At 42.9% G+C, this 20,817-nt stretch overlaps 1 protein-coding gene across 7 annotated transcripts in view; it reads right to left on the bottom strand.

Annotated features, from left to right (window-relative positions):
* The window catches only part of mid2 (midline 2), a 146,444-nt gene that overhangs the window by 49,341 nt on the left and 76,286 nt on the right, over positions 1 to 20,817 (bottom strand). For 6 of the 7 annotated variants that reach the window (XM_054792557.1, XM_054792555.1, XM_054792554.1 and 3 more), the window contains 2 exons: positions 2,335 to 2,400; positions 1,053 to 1,148 (listed from right to left, as the gene is read on the bottom strand). In XM_054792557.1, coding sequence (XP_054648532.1) covers positions 1,053 to 1,148; positions 2,335 to 2,400 — 162 coding nt within the window. The remainder of the gene's footprint in view (positions 1 to 1,052; positions 1,149 to 2,334; positions 2,401 to 20,817) is intronic. The other variant, XM_054792560.1, reaches the window with a different exon arrangement.

Genomic DNA, 20,817 nt, shown 5'->3' with positions numbered 1-20,817 from the left:
TGGAATTCAAAGGTGCTGTTTGTCATGGTGAGGTACTGCAACGAGGGAGCTTTCAGCACCTTTAACATATGACACTTTTCCTTTTGCACTTCTTTTATGACCAGGGGTGTCACAAGATCTTGTAAGATTAAAACATGTCAAGAGTTCTTGTTTAGAAAAAAAGAGTCTCGTGGGCACTAGGCCTGGGACGATAATAAACGATGAATCAATCAAACAATAAATGAAAATGATTTTGCCGGCCTTAATATATCGCCATGTGCATGCGTGTCTGTTTTCCTCATCTCTCGCCTCCAAACAGGCAGGAAGCAATTTCACTCTGTGCATTGGTTTCCGCATCTTGGAACAAAGAACAACGGCATGAACGGCGTGAGCCCTTTTGTCAGTCATACAGTGTCTTTGTCTCGGTGGGTGGAGGCGGGCCTGCTAGCATACACACAGAGTGCAGAAGCGTGTAGCCTAGTAGAAATGATATTAGTGGATTGCAATATGTCGTCATATTTTTTCATTGTACTTTTCTTAAAAGTAAAGTTAAAATTACATCCTGTCTCGTTCTCGTGTATCTTCTCATCTCGTGACCTGAGTCTCTTGTGACACCCCGAGTTATTGGCGCGGGGCTCCATCAGACTTCAACATCAAACTTTCACAGCTATGCATCCGCAAATGGAGTCAGTGTATCCAAATGAGCAATTCCAGTAATTGCTCAGAACCAGTAAAAAGAGCCGTTTCAGCTTTTAAGCGGACTCTTCTATTATGGATGATTCTAAAACAACGTTGCCATGCGCACTTCTTAAATAAATTGCTCATAAAGAAATGAATTTAACTTTAAGTGACTCCTTCATATTTGACCAGTCGCTGGAGGAGTTCATTTAAATAATGGATCAGAGTGCTGATCACTCTAAAAACCACCAGCAAGGAGGAAGATTAGGGAATAGCAAAAAAAAAAGGAAAGATGGAAGTTGGATGTTTTTTATTTTTTTAAGCAAACTGACTAATATCAAGTGTTGGATGAATGACCACCAAACCAAAATAAACATGAGAAGGATGCAGCATACCTCCACCTGTTGACAGATCTGGATGAGTTTGGCCATCTGGTTCTCCAGTTCACTGTTCCTCTTCACCAAGTTGGTCAAGTTGTTCTCCAAGGTTTGCTGCGGAGGAGGAGGGAGAAAAGGTTCAACACGGGGGCGAAGGGCAGAAGAGTAAGAGCATTAGCATACACTGCTGATCTAAATGTGAAGTCTAGTTGAGAGAATTGACAGTTTGCACTTAAGTAGGTTCTAAGTAGGCCTTCAAAATGCAAAAAAAAAGAAAAAAAAAAGAAATGGGATTGAGACAAAAAACATTCAGCGTGAGCAACGCATGCCAAATGGAAGATTTGAGGTGATTAACAAGAATGGCGCAGCTTCTCATTACTGAGTCCTTTTTTGGACAATTCATTTATATTTTAGTGTTTTTTTTTTTTTTAGCAATGGTCTTAAACTACTGATCAGATGACAAACAGCCTATTTTACTTTGATGCTTGTTTGCAATAAATTGCTTATTCATTTTTTTTGTGTCACTCCCATTTACTCTTTTTGCATTTTGAATCTCTACTTAGAACCTCCTTAAGACCCAACAGTGGAAAATGTCATTTCTTGCCATTTTTCAACTGTTTTTTTTTCAATATAAAATTTCAGGCACATATAATGGTCATTTCCATGAGTGTCAACATTAACATGACATCATAAGTGGAGTATGAAAAAGTGCACCCTGACGAGTGACTTTTCAAAAATGTATTTTAGGTAGCAGACTTGTGTAATTCCAACATTCAAAGAGCCACAGGCAGCTGCAATGTTGTAATCATGACATCATTCCTGTCAAAATGAAAGCAGCGACCTGGCATGAATTGTAATGACCAAATGCTCCGTAACCTTGACCGTTTCCCGAGTACGTAAACACACTTAAACGAACGTGCAGCTGCAAAAAGATGTAAATGGAAAACGAGTGACGCCACAAATAGACGAGCTGTTCAAAGGCAGCAAAAACAACGATGGAGGCGGCGGGCAGAGAAAAAAAGAAAAAAAAAAAACAACAGCTGCGACGAGAACAAAGCGGCAGACAAGCGGCAGGTGTTTGACGAGTTCATGCATGTGAAAGGGAAATGGGTTTGGACCCACACCTGGCCACCGCGCCGACCATCCCATCTCTCTTCGACTTCTTAACAATTTTACTTTCTGCTGTCTAATCAATTCATCGGCATCCTTTTCAGGCGTCTACTAGTGTGCACCCCAGCAGCAGGCATGGGTGGGTTGAGGTGGTTGAGGGTGGTTAGTTGGTAAAAGCCAGGGAACTCACCGCAGCGCTTGTCTTTGAAGCCTCCATTACTGCATCTGACACTCTGCCCGGGCTCACCTGATAAGCCTACAAACACACACACACACATAAACCCGCGTAAGTGCACACACTCACACACACAGACGAGCCTTGCCGGTCCCTGCACAACAATGGCAGGATGCCACTAAGCCGCCATGAAGACTTTTAATAAGCCAGCTGAAAACCCTGCAAGTGCCTAGGAACTTACATTTCCACTTGGTTTTTGTTAGCAAGCAAAATGACACAAAAATCACGACTTCATGCAGGGAAGCGGAGGGGCATAGGCCAGGGACAAAACAACGTGCAGATCTGGATAAAGGTGGAACAGTCCAATCAGCGTTTTTTCAAGACCCATTTTTGGAAAAACACGACTGTTGTGTTGAATCATGCTGAATAAAATAGCTGGAAGATTGCAATAAAAAAGGACATCTTAAAGATTTTCACAGTGGGTTTCCATGTCTCTGAAGGTTACTAGTGTGTGTGAGTGACATGAAGAAAAGCTCAGACTAGCTTGGGGCTCAGTCATTTGGCGCCAACTCTACACCCCGAACACAAGACGTGTCTTCGTTTTCGATAGGGGAAAAATGCTTTCTTGTCTTATACTTGTAGTTGGGCCAATATCTAAGGGGTGTCACAAGAAAAATGACAAGATTTCTGGTGGACACTAAAAATAAATGAATTCATCACACAATAAATGAAAATGAACTGGATAATTTTGCCAGCCTAAATATGTCGCCGTGTGTGTGCGTGTCTGTTTTCCTCATCTACCGCCTCCAAACAGGCAAGAAGAGAGTTCACTCTGTGCATTGGTTCCAGCACCTTGGTGCATTTGTTCCATAGAGCAACAGCATGAACAGAGTGAGCCCTTTTGTCAGACATACAGTCTCTTTGTCTCGATGGGCGGAGACGGTTACAAATATGTTTTAGAGATGAAGAATATTTTTTCATACTAATAACATCTACTTTTTCATATGACATCACTACCACCACATCACAGCTATCAGGACCGGAGTATAGAGCGGAGGGAGCCACCGGCTGTGGCCCAGCAAGGTGCACTGTCTTCGGGCACACGCTCCAAGCAGCAGGTGTGACGTCATGACGGTCTCTGGCAAACATTTTGCACTTTTCACTTTGGCTGATGAGGTTTTTTGTGTGCTCGATGGGTTTTTCTTCCCCTCATACAGGAGCATTTGGAACAACTAGAACATGAAATGCCTTCCTCAGAAAGTGAATGTCTGTTTACATGTGAGCTCAGGGGACGTTAGGACAGGTCGCTGATGTCACAGGCAGGAGAAAAAGGAGCGCTTGATTTGCTCACCTGCACAATACGGGTCATCCCGCCTCATTGGAGCGTTTTTGTTTTCTTAAATTATCGGTTATCGGAGCTTTTTTAAAAAAAATTATTGGTAAGATGTCATAATTCCCTCATGTTGGCCCGATAATTATCATGCACACCTAATATATTTTTTATATTTTGTCTGTGTACTATTCTTAAATGTTAAAATCTCATCTCGTCCTTGCAGACCCATTCTTGTATATGGTCTCGTCTCGAGACCCCCCTACCAATATGGTAACTATAGGTGAGATTCTACAAGCATTCATGCATAATTCATTCAGAAAAAATCCAGTAATGGTTCTTTTTGGGGTTCATAAAGCAGTACGGAAAATGGTTGCATAGTTTTTGCGCGGATATACAAAATAAACGGCAATGAAAACACAATAATAGTCTGGTGCCCTTAAAGAACCAGCACAAGCAGGGTGGGCGGCAGAGAGGAAAAAGAAAAAGTAGAGTTTAGCGATGAGGGGACACAGCGGAGGAGCAAAATGACAACCTTTACTAGAATGTAAAACAGGTAGTCATTTGTATGCTGAAGTGTAAGTTGTAAGATAACACCGAGGCCCTGCAGTTCCCTGAAAGACGTGAGGTGCCCACTTCTAAGGCCAACCATGTTTGCTCCTCGTCACTTGATATCTTTTAATGGTCGTGTCGCTGCAGGCTGAAATCTTCAAACTCCTATCAACAGAAGACTGAACATGGTGATGGTTTGGCTGTTATGAAACAGAAGGACAATTGCAACGGTGGAGAAGCAATGGGAGCGTGACGGCACCAGGAGAGAGTAATGAATTGCATTTCGGTAGCTTGAGACACGTAATAGTGGTGGCAGAAAGCAGGTATTAGCATGTGGTAATGTCACCCATTCCCTGATCCAGCACTGGGGGCGCATGCGATGGGACTGCAGTGAAGATGGAGGAGGTTGATGGGATGGAAATTGACCTGTGCTGAGAACCTGCTTGGTCACCACACACCAGATGGAACTTTCATTCATGTGCCCCCCCGCCACCCCCCATCACTCCCTCTGCGTTACGCCAATTCAGCCCTTTTTGCGTCCATCCCGCTACAGTCACAACTGCAGCAGCAGACAGCACATCGTCTTGGGTTAGATCACCGCCTCGCCTAACATGACATCATTATGTTGAAGCGGGCCTTGGTCTCATGCTTCTTCATGTCTTCATTGTCTCTCTGACATACAGAAGAACAATACCCCTGCCAAACTGGTTTATACGCTCATCAGCCATCCAACCTTAGCTACACCTGCACAAACTAGGGACACAAGAGATGCATCATATTAGCATTTAAGAAAAGAGGAGCACGTCTAAAGGAATTCCAGCACACTGGTCCACACCCAACGTTATTGACTCTGCGGGTATGTTTTATGTAGCATCTTAACTTGAGTGTCATGCAAGTGGCTTTCAGTTGCACTTAAACATATTCCGCCCTAATTGTAAATTCCATTCACAGTAATCCCTCGTTTATCGCGGCTACCGTGATTTCCTGTGTATAAGGCACTACTTATTTCTCACAATTGAAACCTGGACGCTTGTACAGTGATACCGCTACCGTAAATTCCGGTGTATAAGCAGATACATTTTTCTTAAACTTTGAACCCTGTGGCTTACACAGCGGTGCGGCTAATTTATGGCTAAGTTCTAATATTGTGACATCTCCTTTACTGCAGAACAGTCAGTGAGGAAACGTTAGCTCTTTCTTTGGCAGGAGCCAAACAGGAGCTATCAATGCACGCACAACAAGCTTGTCAACCCACTGGAAATCACAAGAGGTCATTATATGTAACAGTATAACAATATAACAGTCTGAATAACGGTGTCATTTTATAAACAACACTAAGCTCATCACACAGCAACTTAACACTCAAAAGGTATACTGGAGAATGTAAAAAATAACCATGTTCTCCCAATAACATTCATAGGGGCGCTGCAATGACATTAGCCTCCCTCTGGGGTCTGGGCTCCTCTGGCTCCCTCTGGTGAACAGAGGCAGCATTGCAGCGCCATCCATCCATTTTCTATGCTGCTTGTCCGCCAATGAAATGCTTTGCTCAGACGAAATGCATTACAGGAAAACTTTAAAATGTTTTTTTTTTCCTCCTCATTTTAAACTCATCTTGGTACATGTTTGTATTTTTATTACCTTATATTTAACCTAAATAAATAAATACCCTATATTTATACCTTTTGAGTAAGTTGCTGTGTGATGACTTTAAGATGACACTGCGAGTCAGCAAATAAAGCACTGCCTGGTCCTCATGGACTCGTGCGCCCCACATATGCTGTTTTATGACGTGGACACGTGTGGCTTACACACCATTGGGCTTATATATGTACAAATCTGTTTTTTCCTTTAAATTTAGTGGGTGCGGCTTATACACCGGAATTTACGACAGTCCTGACTCGGGGCACCCGCAGGAGACTCCCTGAGCTTCTCGGAGCCCGTGATGGTTCATGTCTGAGATGTACTTTGGTGCAAGGCCAGGAAAAGATCATGTTTTTACTTTGCTTACATTACTGTGCATCATGAAAAAGGCAACATATTAGAAATACTTGTTCATTTTAAGATTATAACCCTTTCACGCTAGCATTTGGTCAAGCGAGTCACTGTCCACAGCCTTCAACAAATGGGCACAGATCCACTGCAAGCTACAACCACACGAATTGTTGAAAACAAAACAAAAAACATCTCTTGATTGACGAGTGTCATTCCAACTTGGCGCTGTTGTCTTTCTTGAAGCAGGTCTTTTGTCTGTGATGTCTTGGAGGTTATCCATTTGATCTCTGCAGTCAACCGTGACAAATTGGCAATGCTGCTCTCAAACGAGTCCAATTCCACTCCCCATTTGAGGAACGGATGCATCACGTTCATACTTTGCTACCGTAGCATTAAAAGATGTTCCTTGGAACAGGTAAGAGTGAAGTTCAAGCATGAAACAATACACTAACAGACAGCAGGACGACACAGGCAACATTATGATGGTGTTTTCTTGCCCTCACCCTGCACTGCCTTGGTTGCCTAAGAAGATGAAAAAGTCCAGTAGCAAAATCCTCGGGCCATTAAGCTGCCGCGACAACAAAAAAACGCATCAGAATGCCCCAAGGGGAAGTATCTGACTTCAAAGTATTTTTTCCCTTTTAATTAATTTGGGATCCTCCGATGCACAAGACATTCAGCGTGACAGAGACGCAGAAAGAACGAAAGGCAAGCCAGAGATTAAAACTCATGAAAGAGTAGAAGAACAGCAGCGGGCTCGCATTACGGCTGTTGTTAACAAGAGGGATTTTTGGAGCGTAGTCATGTCAGTAACACGAGCCTTCTGGGAAACAGTGTTTTTGTCTAAGGAGAATATGCTATGGGGCACAACTCTCGGCAGCAACACAGAGGGCGAAGCTTGTTCCTTTATTGCGATTCACGGAATGTTAACACTTTTCTATAATGACCTCCGAAAACTCTTAATTTGGACCTACTAATGAACTCCTGTGACCTTCCAGTGTTTAGCATATGTAGTTTTACAGCCGCTTATGGCAGACAAGACTGGGGCAGAATTTAAATAAAGTTCCTCAAAGAGAAACAAGAAGCAGGCAGGATACGAAAAGCGGTCGAATAATACCATCGACCTCTGTTTACCCTTGCTGCCCTACTAGCTTATGATGGAGAAATAAAAAAACACTCGGAACTGACATTTATTCATGTTTTGGTCACATTTCTCTGTTGGTTTGAAGCAGGGGTGTCCAAACCTTTTCCAGCGAGGGCCACATAGTGAAAAATGAAGAACTTATGCTAAGATATGCTCAGAAGTTAAACATATTTCAAGAAAAAGCGGCATCTCAGTTTAGTGATAAAAGTGAAAAAGTCTATTATTAGTATCAAATTCACTCTTTGCTCATTCCCCCGCCCCATTTCTGTTGTTTTTGAATTTTTTCTTCAACTTCCTTCATAAATAATCTTCATACATTTTCTTCTTGTAATATTTACAACTTCATTCCCATAATCTTATAACTTTTTCCCCAAACCAATTTTGTGAAAATTTTCTCATAATATTACGACATAAATAAATAAATAAATAAATAAATAAATAAAAAATCCTTTAAAATTTTAACTCGATGCTACTAAAAGGAAAGGCTATTTTGGGAACCTATACCCTGCGAACGAGGGAACACTATTGCTTTCCATTTTACAGAATTCTATGAAAGCGCTGAGTGAGCTCTCAAAAGGGAGAAATAAAACGCTAGGAAGGACACACCTAACAAGAAAAGCTAACATGATGAAAAATAGATCCGGGAGAAAGTGACCTTTTCATTCATTCATGTCATCCTCTGTATTCTCAGATATTTGAACAAAAAGAAACAGCAACATGTTGAAAAGCTTAAAAGATCATTGTTTCATTTCACTCGGCCTCACCTGAGCTCCAGGTGGAAGTGGCAAGTGTAAATACGTTTGAGGGTTCAATAAAAGAGGGAGTAAAGTAGCACAGCGAGCTTGATTGGAAAATAAGAACAGAGTAACACAGCTGTGGCTAAGCATGCGCCGATTGTCGTCGGTTTGTTTTACCATTATTAGAGCCCTGTAGACATGAAATAACACACCTACAGTCACCTTTACACTCCTATTATTGTCTGTTTACAACACATTGCTCAACTGTAATGTGCAGGCTACGGGATCAGTGCAGGGACGGCCCCGCTTTAAGCATTAGCATGCTACCAAACTAACTGGTTTGCCTCCAATTTGTTTATTCTAAACTTAAGAAAGGCTTTCAAATGGAGTGGGGAAGAAGGACAAAGTAAAAAGCCAGCAACTTACCACTTCCACACGGAAAGGGAGGAGAGTGTTAAGGGAACGTAATGTAATGTGATGTAATGTCATGTCTCATCAATGTAACATTACTGACCCTTAGTGACCAAAATGCTGTATATAACTTGGTTTTCAATATTTTTGGACTAATAATAATAGTTCACAGTCAGCCATCTTCTATGCTGTGGGCTGCTGGAGAGGGGGCAGCACGGACAGGGACAGGAGCAGGATCAATAGGCTGATCAGGAGAGCGAGCTCTGTCCTGGACGGTCCTCTGGACTCCGTGGAGGAAGTGGGGGAGAGAAGGATGTTGGCTAAGCTGACGTCCATCATGGACAACACCTCTCACCCGCTACATGATACTGTTGTTTCCCTGGGCAGCTCCTTCAGCAGCAGACTGTTACACCCACGGTGTAAGAAGGAGAGGTTCCGCAGGTCCTTCATACCGACCGCTGTCAGGCTCTACAACACCTGCACCACCTGAACCATGTTGTAGTCACTATGTACTCTTTACTTGCGTATCTTGCTTGCTGCTGTAACAAGTGAATTTCCCCGCTGTGGGATAAATAAAGTACAAATACAAATACAATACAAACACAAATACAGCAATAAATGTTTCTTCCTCAATCAACGGAGCATTCTTATCTAAAATACAACTTATTTGATTGTGCGGATGTATGTCAAACTTGACTTGGCCTGGAATAGAATTTATTGAGACATTTATACCAAACAGGAGCGTCACGCCTTTACGATTTCATCATATTTTTCCATCCCGCAAGTACTCATTGCTATCAGTGCCAATATATTTGGTCTTGTCTGTGTGAAACCTTCATCTGCCCGGTGATTTGTGAACCACCTCCACCCCATGGACGGCGTAATATATATCAAGAAGGCCGTGCGGATTTTTGAAATAGTTTCATCATCTGAGCGGGACGCTGTGCGGCTTGTTATCTTTGTCCATTCTTATCCTCAGCAGATGATATCATCAGGTTGCTGCTTGTAGCTGCAGGCTTGATATGAAACATTGCCGTCTTCCAGACTCAAACTACTATGACTCCTGACTCAAGGCGTTGCCATCATGATGGCAGCTTTGTGCACAGATAACGCAGCTCTGCTCCAATAAGATAACAACAACCATACGGGATGTATGTTCAGTATGTTTCCATGACTCAAAGTTCTTCTAAAGTCCTAAAGTCTGGAGGAACAGACAATACGTGACAAAGAACACAATGACCACAAACAAAGTATGATAAGCATCTAAGCAAATACTCCAATCTTGTGTATACAGGCCAAATCTTACACAGTGGCTTAGGCGAGAGTAAATACGCCGCAGACACAAGAAACTGCTCACGGGAGTCTCATTTACTGCTGCCCAAACAGTATTGTCCAAACAAAGGCCAAGCTGAATCAAATGTGGGGATTTGCGGTGCAGGTGTAAACTAGCAAAGCGGAGCCAAGTGTACGTAATGCTCTCATGGCAACACCTCAGCGATGAAAACGACAAGACTGATTCATGGCACAACACAAATACAGTATAAACCGAGGTACAGGCTTTCTTTGGATATTTCCAATACGATATGCAATGCATAGTAAGCCTGCTGTAATACCCCATTATTCCTCAAGAGGCAACTGTGAGCCAAAGTGTCAAGGAACTTAAAAAAATATTCCAACATTTGGTAAAACTGGTTGTACAGACGTCCCTCGTTTATACTTATTTCTGCCAGTGGACCCTGACAGCGTGGACCAGTGTCAAAAACACCAACAGGTTTCAGTTTCGAAAGGCTGAACTACTGTATGATGAAGAGGACAGCACAAGCTCAAGGGCCAATTTGCCTCGAGACAAATGTGACACAGAGCGAAAGAGAGAGAGACTGACAACGTGTGTGACAAAGGAATTATGAGGCTGGGCACACTTGTAAGGTGCATCCCAGGTGTGGGGGATTGGCAGTGTGGTGGAGCTGGCATAAAGGAGGCAGAAAGCAAGTCCCTTTCCCTGTCAATCATCGCTGTGTGTGTGACCAAGCCAGAAGTGCCCTCTGTTAATGGTGATTTTTGCCTCGTGTGGCGTGTTTAGTTTCCTGGAGAGGTGTTCTCACTCTGGCTGTTTTTTGGTGAGTCTTTATGTTTCCCTTTTTGGTATTTTTGTAATGTTTGCTTCACTAGTTCCTGGTTTTGAGGATTGTTTTTTGTTCCGTCCCCAGGTGTTGTGGGGATTGTTTTTTTTGGTTAGCCCTGGAATTAAATACTTAACTTAATTTTCTTTGAATTATCAGTGTGTTATTTTTCCCTGCCCGTTATTTTATTTCTTACACTTTTGTTCGTCCCGTCCGACTCTAGGCTAACTACCCTAATATATGCAACCAGGAACCGAGAGTTTATAATTTATCCACTTGCACCATGGATATAATAATAAGAGAAAAAAAAAGAAAAAATAGATTATGTTGTAATTTCTCTAATCTTAATAACGTTTTTCAGGAGGGGGAGGGGTGACGTATATTACATGTATGCTAGAACTTGACCATCTGTAACTGCCGTACAACAGATTGACGGATGACGTAGATTACACGTGCGTAGTACAAATCGGCTTGCCTAACACGTGACTGCCGAAAAATAGGCTGACCGGATGTAGACGCGTCCTGCACATGCGTAGAACCAATCGTGTTTCCGGTACGGATCGCATAGCGACAGACCTAACAAGCAAGTGAGCTAACCAGTTAGCCTCAAATGTATTTCTTCTAATCTTAAAAAGCATAAGAAATGACCACTTCCACACGGAAAGAAGCTTTTTTTCAGTCTATCATGCGGGACGTGCCATGGCTGACTTCATGACTTCAAGCAGTGTGAAGGTAATGTACTGTAAGCTAATGCCTGAATGTTTTGTGTCATTACTGCCACCTAGTGACCACAATACTACATATCACTTGTATTTACACATGTTTTGACTAATAATAGACCATAGTCTATGGAATCAAAACAGTGGTCATTTATTCATTAATTTATGAAAAACCACGATATGAGGGGGAGGGGGTGATAATCAAACTGCGGTATTGCGAGGGACGCCTGTCCATCCTCCTTTGCTCTTAAAATTTGGGATGAAAAGCAGGATCTGATCAAGGCCAAATTCAAACCAAAGCAGTCTCTTGGCCAGCATTTGTAATGCATCATTTGGCCGTGTCCAAGCCTATTAAGCAGATTTTACAGGGCAGCTGTCACCTTCACAGTGGTCCCCACCGCATAAAGATTTTCAAAATAATTTGGACAACATATACCAAATTTGCTAATGAGTGCAACACGAAACTGTAAGAAAAGCAGCTAACAGAGCATGATCCACAGCCTCATGGGGGAAATTAACATGACACAGTCGTGCATTTGGCATAACTCTAAAATTCAATAACAGCTCAGGAAGGATGTTGAGTCATTCTGTCAAACGCAGACGGCACTCAGTAGCAGGTGATGAGTGCACAAACGCATGACGAGCAGAAAGCCTACTCATTTGCTAACAATTGTAATGAAGTTGATGAGCAACATGGCTGCAAAAAATATAAACACTCCTGATCAAACTTTTAAGACCAGTTGAAAAATTGCAAGAATTTACATGTTGCACTATTAGAGTTAGATAGCTTTTTAAATAAGCAATTTATTGTGAGCAAGCAATAAAGTGAAATCAGCTGATCAAGAGTTTAAGACCATAGCTAAAGAGAAACCTGAAACTCCCTTAAAATAGAAATTAAATGTTGCAAAAAGGGCTCAGTAATCCGTAGCTGCACCATTCTGGTTAATCACCTCAAAAACTGGGTATGCTTGATGCCAGTGTTTCCAGGAGGCTAGTTGGAATGTTGCTCCAGGTGGTGAAGAGGGCTTCAAGGCGGGCATCCACTGTCTGGAACTGATGTCCATTTTTGTAAATCCATCCCCAAATGTTCTCCATTGGATTTAGATGAGGGAACACACAGGATGGTCCAAAAGAGTGATCTTATTCCTCTGGAAGAAGTCCTTTGTGAAGTGCAGCGTTGTCCTGTTGAAAAAGCCAGTCATGACCACACAGACGAGGGCCTTCAGTCATGAGGGATGCCCCCTGCAACATCTCCACATAGCCAGATGCCGTTTGACGCCCCTGCACGACCTGACGCTCCATTGTTCCATTGAAGGATCGTGATGGCGCCCTCTCCACTGTGCCATGTGGAAAAAAACTCCTCAGGTGGGATCGCCCTGTCATGCCAGTAACGTCGGAAACCATCAGGACCGTCAAGGTACCATTGTTTCTTATCAGAGAATAAAACTTTGTTCCACCTTTCAATACCCCATGTTGGTGCTCCCCTGCAAATTCCAAACAGCCAATTTTGTGGCCTTGAAGGAGACAAAGCCTTTGAAGGTGTTTTTTCTTCTTCAAACCCTTCTCTCGTAGGTGCCGTTTGATGGTTATTGGACTGCACTCTGCATCACTAACAACTTTCATTTGGGCCGAGGACAACAAATGACAACAAATGTGATCCTTTGGCTCAAGGCCGGTGACATTTTTTGGGGTCTCCCACTTGACTTTTTTTGTTCCATAACCCTCAGGGTGTTTGAGGAAGTTTCAAATGATTTTTTGCATTTTGAAGCTCTACTTAAAACAATGCAAAATGTAAATTCTTGCAATTTTGATCAGGAGTGTATTAGAAATACCTATCGATTAACTATAATTGCTCCAATTAAGGCCTCTCTTCAGTTAACAGCTAATAATAATAATTAGCACAACAGTGGCTGTAGGCAACCACCTAATGTAGTTTTTATGAACTCCACAAGATGGCAGTAGCTGTCTTAGAAGTGAGTGGTCAGCATCCGGCAGCTTTATCTACCGTGCTTTAAAAATGTTGATTGTGTTACTCAGCTGTTCGTGTGAAACTCACGCCTGGCACATGTGCTGGAAGTTTGCTCCTTCCCACTATTACAAAACTGGTTCTGTTGCTGCTGTGATGTGCAATATACTTATATGCCATGTGGTCAGAGAGCGCTACAGTTTCCTTCCCACATTCTCATGCACTCCAAATCGTCAAGTTAAAAATACTTTTCTACACATAATTAAACATTTCGGAAATAACAGCCTCTGTCCAAGTAGAGCCTGCTTCCAAATAACATCCCGTCTTTTGCTGTTTAGGCAAATAAACACCCTGGCTACGTTGAAACTATAAATCTATTGTCATAAAAGAGTCATACATTTTCTATAAAGAAGAAGATTCTATGTAAGAACATATACCAACCGAGGTGACATTTTTGGCTCCAACATGAAACTGCAACAACAGTTTTCATCAGAGCTTTCCCCCCTTTCACCGTAGCAAAGCGACACTAGAGATAAACTTACCTCCGACACACGGGCCGCAGAGTTGTGTGTGGGGAAGAAAAAACAGTTGTTACACAAACACTGGAAACTTGCTGGTGGAGCTTGTATCTTTTATCTGAAGGCCTGGCAGTAGTGCAGAGCAGCACAACACTGCATTTTTATTGGAGGGAACTTTTCTGGTTATCAGACTTTTCAGACTCATGTCATTCCATGCAGTTCAGTTACTTGTGTGGCGCATTGAAAAAAAAATGGACCCCACTACCTGGCTGCAACCAGCAGAGGCATCGTTGATTCAGACAAGACTATTTTACGGCGTGAAGAAGAAGAACGTTACTAAAGCCTACATCCGTGCTACGACACTAGCAACTGTAAAGAGCGATTACAGGTTGGGGGAGGAGACACAAGCAAATGTGAGGCACAGTGCTGACCCGATACAACTTTTTCACTTCCGATACGATTCTGATATTGTAGCTCGGAATATCGGCCGATATATAAATCCGATATCAATGTGGAGGGGCACCGGCTGTAGTCTGAATTTCTCCCGGATGACAGTGCTTCTCACCTTATCTCTAAGGGAGAGGCCACCTCATTTTAGGTAGTGACTGAAAGGACACTACCTAAAGCTCATGACCATAGGTGATGTCATGTTAAACTTCCCCGGTTCTGTGTCACCACAGGAAACCAGTGTATGACAAGTTTTGCACTCTGCTGCAACGTCTTTCTGAAACATTAACAAAAAATACTGCCACATGGTGATTGTCAGTCCTGCTCCTTGCTAAACACGCTAGCACACGCTGCTGTTGTGATCACGTGGGCTCTGCATAGTGAATAGAAGTGCTGCTGCTGGCGCAAAGTATGGATGGACTGCAGCGTCGGAGTTCCAATATGGGAGATTTTAGATGCAGGCCGATACAATCCAATAATGCCTTTTTTTGCTGATATCGGATATCAATATCAGATTGGGACACCCCTATTAACATTACAGTCACATTTTAACAGGCTATCAAACTAGGTGAGCCTATTTCCTTGAGAAAAACAAAATGATCAAACTTACAGCTTCCACCTTGGTAGCTGACTGATGGATGGTCGGATAGTTGCCAATGCTACAGGCTTTATTTTCAGATGTGTAGTGAAGCCTGCTTTTTCAAAAACCTGTCTTTTAAAAAGGGGTGGCGGGCTCATCCAGCAGAGGTGGAATCATGGAGAAGGAGGGGTTTTCTTCACAATGTTGTCGAACTTTGTTTGAGCACATCTTCCTTCAAAAGTGGCGTACGGGTGATAAGTAGATGCTGCGTGGTGGAGGATGATGGGAAAGTGAGTCCCAATAGCTCTTAGTCACTTTGTGTTTTCATCAGCTGTGTTAATATGTGATTTGCTTGGGGAAAATAAAACCTGAGGTTAGCATTATCTAGTATTCCTGACAGCCATAACCTGAGGCTTTCCTGGGGCTAACTGAATGGATGTGAGTGCTTGTCATTTAAATCTCGAGCAAGGAATCCTAATAACATCTCTTTCCATCTCCCACTAGTTTGCTCTTTCTTCCCTGCCACATCTCATGACTCATCCTCACTCTGCCACAATGTCAGCTGTCGCCCTCCCCGAGTTCCTCTGCTCTGCCCTGACCTGACTCTTCTCGTCCCCCTCTTCGTTTGTCCGTGTTTTTACGGTTGTGCCAGAATTCGTTTGACAAGAGCCTTGGATGCCATCTCTGTTTCAGTTTACATGGACACGTTGTTGAACCAGCTGTTTTTTTTAGAATCAGGAGACCAAGCAGTCTTGGCAGTAGAAGGCAAACAGGAGGTGACATTGTGTTTAATGCATTGAATATCAATAACTGGATCACTTTGGACTCTCCTGTCTGAGTAGCGCATCATCTTTTCCATAACAGGAACATCAATCAGGCGTGATTGGCAATTTCCACTTGTCACCTTGTACCAAAACGGCCTGCTCATCCCAAATCGCATGCCACACCGGTTTGCTGCTCTTCCAGTAGCTTTGAATGTCGTATGGAATTGAAATCCTCAAGCACAGTCACTGCTTTAGCTGCTGAACATACAGACTCACACGTCTGGGCTGCAACATGCATGACAAGGACAGTGGCGGTTGTCAATGACAAGACAGCAGACATAAAATGTTCCGAACATCCCAACAGCTGTCTTTGGGTCCTCCAAGGTGGGAAAGATGATTTAATCCACCTCAAGCTGTACTGTGCCTCATCTAACTGGGCAGAGCGGACAGGCCGGTCAATCATGTCACTATCATGTATTTATAGATGAGGTCATGTAACAGCAAAGATGAAGACAGCAGCTATACAGTATATTAAGCCTGATACTGTGGCAGATGCTTGTAGGATGATCAAGAAATGATTTGGGCATTGTAGCAACGGGGGAGGAGGAGATATCTGGATAAGAAACCGACCTTGGACCCACAGTCAGGCTGAGTTATGTTACAACAGTATGGATTCCAAGGCATCGTCTTGAAATTTTCAGGAAGCAACACAAGATCACTCACCAAGCAGGGCAGTGGTTCAGCATTACTGATGTGGGCAGCGTCACTAGGGGGAACCCCTGTGGCTAGTGCCTGGAATGAGGGCTGTAAATAGCAAACACACATTCCTGGCGGGCCGTCCACTCTGCACGGTGTCAATATCTAGTACAGACACTCTTGGTAGAGGTAAACTGCCAAGAAAAAGCTGGAGGGATTTCTTTGCAGAAAGGTGATGTAAGTGGACAAGGACATAGTTCATCCCAAAAACACTAGATTGGAAATTAAAATGATGTCTCATCCTAACCCAAAACCTATTGTTTCTTCCAGTTCTGTCACTTTCTGACAGCAGGACAAAGAAGAACTGAACTGTAGCAGGGTTGGACGGATTTGACATTTGAAAATTCTACACTGTTCCCAGACTGAGTAAATAGATGTGTTTCATTAGTGCTGCAACAATTAATGGATGAATCGATGATTGATTCTCCAATTAAACAACAACTACTGTCATTTCCGGATTATAGAGCGCACCGGTATGTAAGACGCACCCACTAAAGATTTGTACATATATAGGCTGCACCCGTCTATAGGTGCCCACGTTGTAATGTGGGATTAGTACACAGAGAGATGCTACACAGATTTTTTTAAACTTTTGATTAAATAAAGAGAACAGTGCTTGTAATTTGACTAGTTAAACAGCAGTCTACCACAAGTCATTCATTGCCGCCCTCCTCCTTCTCCTTGTCCTCCTGGTAACTAGTACCACTCAAGTCATGATGACTTCAGCATCACAACTGAACGGCCTCATAATTCCTTCATCACACACTTTGTCAGTCTCTCTCTCGCTCTCTTTCGTTGTCTCTCTTTGTGTCACTTTCGTCTTGCACCATTAGCCATTTAGGTTCATCACGCAGTAGTCCAGCCTTTCCAAACCCGTTGGTGATATTGGATGGTTGGCGGTCCGAGTGGTCCAAACAGAAGCTGTAGTATGGGATGGGTCGCCCACTGTGTGCTCTCACACAAACATCTCAGATGCCCAAGCAAGCGACTTAGAAAAACAGATCAATCCAGTTGTTTTGTTTTTTTTTTTCTTACAAAAAATGGACATCAGTTCCAGAGAATGGATGCCCTCCGTGAAGCCATCTTCACCACCTGGAGCAACATTTCTGGGTGGCTAGTGGCTCGGTGTCTATGTATTAGGGGGGTTTGGGCCTTTTTTGAGCTATGGTCTTAAACTTGGTTGTTTGCAGTAAATTGTTTACTCCAAATTTTTTTGTCTCTCCACCATTTCTTCATTTTGCATTTTGAAGCTCTACCTAAAACCTCCTTAAGATCCAACAGTGCAAAATGTACATTCTTGCAATTGTTCAACTGGTCTTAACATTTTGATGAGGAACGTATTTTTCCGTCAGCTAGGTTCGGCTGAGAGATGCAGGCACCTGATGTGCTTTATGCTCTTTGCATGCTTGTAATTAAATTAGTCTTTGTAATGACATTCTGCTAAATCCCTTCATGCATTGAAATGCCATTTCTGAATCGAGCCTGAGTGTCATCGGTTTTTAAAAAGTGCCCCTTTCCACTTGCATAAATTAGATCTGCTCCACAGATGAATAAATAAAGTGCTTATTCATCAGATTACAAGTCAACAATGAGACATTTGGAGTTTGGAGAGGTGATGAATAAAGTCCCTTTTCCACAGCTGTGATTCATTCAACCTTTTTCCGGTACGCTGTTCTGTATAAAAGGCATGGACGGGGAAAGGGGATGAAGTTGTTTTGCCACTGAAGTTTCTCCCCTGCCTTGTTGTGTTGGAAGCAATGTCTCCATCTGACAAGTATTTTGTAGACCTTGGTGCTGACGTTGTCATCAAACTGTCAGATTCCACACCAAAGCACCCATTGTTGTTGGCAATACCACGACTTGGTCATCCTAAAAGATGAAGTAATCCACTTTAGCGATTGAAATTGAGTTTAACATCGCAAATAAAGCAAAACACATCTACAGTTGTCCCTCGCTATATTGCGGTTTGAATATTTCAAAAAATAATTCATAAATGATGGCCGTTTTGTGGTTGGCTATTATTGGTCAAAAAATATTGAAAGACAAGTTATATGTAGTATTGTGGTAACGTTATGAGACATGAGGTTAGATGACATGACCTTTCACACTGCATGGAGACCGGCTACTGAGCCAGCAGAGCCAAGACGACATGCCATGGCTGACATCAAGTGAAAAATAAGGTTATTCTCCTATTCTGTGTGGAAGTGGTAATTTTTTGGCTTCTTTGGCCTTCCTCCCCATTCCATTTGAAACACTTTAAGTTTATCAATCCATCTTCCATGCCGCTTATCCTCACCAGGGTTGTGGGGCATGCTGGAGCCTATCCCAGCTGACTTCGGGTGAGAGGCGGGGTACACCCTGGACTGGTCGCCAGCCAATCGCAGGGCACATATAGACAAACAACCATTCACTCTCACATTCATACCTATGGACAATTTAGAGTCGCCAATGAATCTAAAATGCATATTTTTGGAATGTGGGAGGAAACCGGGAGAAAACCCACACACGCACGGGGAGATCTTCCAACATTACGCTATGACAAGGAGATCCCACCTGAGATGTTTTCCACACGGTACAGTGGAGGGGGCGCCATCATGATCCTTCAGTGGAACAATGGAGCTTCAGGTTGTGCAGGGGTGTCAAACGGCATCTGGCTATGTGGAGATGTTGCAGGGGGCATCCATCATGACCAACTACTACGTATGCTCGTTAGCTTGCTATGCTAGCGGCAGCTGTCTGTTATTTCCCTGCAGTGATCTCGTAGTCTGCGCAATGCAATGTGATGTAAACAAAGAATAATAGGAGTGTAAAGGTGCCTATAGGGGTGTTATTTCATGTCTACGGGGCTCTAATAACGTTAAAACCCATATTTAGAAAGTCATAAAAAATGTCTATGCTGTAATGACAAAAATATTCCATTTATTAATATTGAATCTACTGAATCCTACTTGGTGGAATTTCACTGATCGCGGACTGGTCTGCAACCAACTGACCGCTATCAACGAGGGATGACTATTTGTGGTCAGTAGCTAACAAATAAGCATGTAGGGATGTTACCTCAGCGCTTCTGTCAGGAAATGCACAGAAGTAGTCCTAATCATACTTCTTTCTGCATGCAACGTATGGCTACCGACAACAAAGCTTTTAAAAGCTTTCCATTTCCTTTCTGCATAAATTGTGCATGTGCACAATGCACAGGCCGGGATTGATTTGTTAAGCTTTTTCCTTCCATGACCTACCAAACCCTATGATGGGCTATCATCAGCACATGCTTGTGCGTGTGTGTGTGTGTGTGTGTGTGAGACTGCGTGGATGGCGACACTCTTGCTCACACATCTTCAAGCGGTACACTAAAAGCTTTTTACTCATCTTTGCAGTGTTCCGTCTGCATGACTAAGTGAGCGCCATCTCCTGCAGCGCTCCACATAGAGCCACGATTTCCCCTGGCAACACACTCACAGTCTCCCCCCTCTCTACCCACTCCCCAGCGCCCCATCACTTCACATGTCAGACCTAATAGAATCTGCTTCCACATACGTACACACCCACACACCTGTAAATACACATATCGTCAAGCGCCATCATTTACACACGCTTGCTCACAGCCACAGCTGCAGGCTTAAGGCCGATGCTAAAACAACATCCGCTGCCTCGGTGCTGAATGAAGGAGGTTTTGTTGTGTTTTTTTCTTCTTTTTTTTTGCATGCAAAATACAGTAAAGCTTACACAAACAACATAGAAAGGACACCTTGGGGTGGGCATTGAACTACACGTCTTTGAGTGGCTATGAAGATAATTAAAAAATAATTGATATTTTTAAATGATCTCTGTCCAGGGTGCACAAAGTCAGCTGGGATAGGCTCCAGCATACCCCAGCGACCCTAGTAAGGACAAGCGGCATAAAAAATGGATGAATGTCCTAGACTCCTGTTTCCATGCCAGTGTTGTATTGAGCAGAAAAATGGCGCCTAGGGGAAGCAAAGAGGAGGGGTGAGGGGGTGACGGGTTGAGGTCTGGATGAAGAAAAAAGACGAAGGGCCGGAGGAAATGAAGAAAGTCGTGAAGAAGCGAGTTAGACATGTCAATGTGCGCTTCCAAAACAGGAAATAATCCAATAGTCACTTGCATGTTGCCTGAAGTTTTTTTTTTTTTCAATCCTCTTATGCACAAAGCCACCTGTCATCAGGTACAAGTGCACATGAGACCTGTCAAGACCTTTCACACGAGACGTGCTGGCTCTGCATATGCTTCCAACTGTCAAGAGCCCAAGAAGCAGAAAATGAAAGCAATACAAGGATTCATTTAAGAGAAATAAGACATACAATATTTTCATGTGGTGTGATCTAGGAGACATTTGAATCTGAAATATGATCAGCTTTTTTGTCTTATCTGATCTGATCCAGCAATCCAGTTCTATATATATTTTTATAATAACATTATTTTTCCCCATAATATTACG

Source organism: Dunckerocampus dactyliophorus, chromosome 11, assembly GCF_027744805.1.
Source record: "Dunckerocampus dactyliophorus isolate RoL2022-P2 chromosome 11, RoL_Ddac_1.1, whole genome shotgun sequence".
Lineage (NCBI taxonomy): Eukaryota > Metazoa > Chordata > Actinopteri > Syngnathiformes > Syngnathidae > Dunckerocampus > Dunckerocampus dactyliophorus.
The sequence above is the reverse complement of the archived record's forward strand: the minus strand, read 5'-3'. Positions and strand labels throughout refer to the sequence as shown.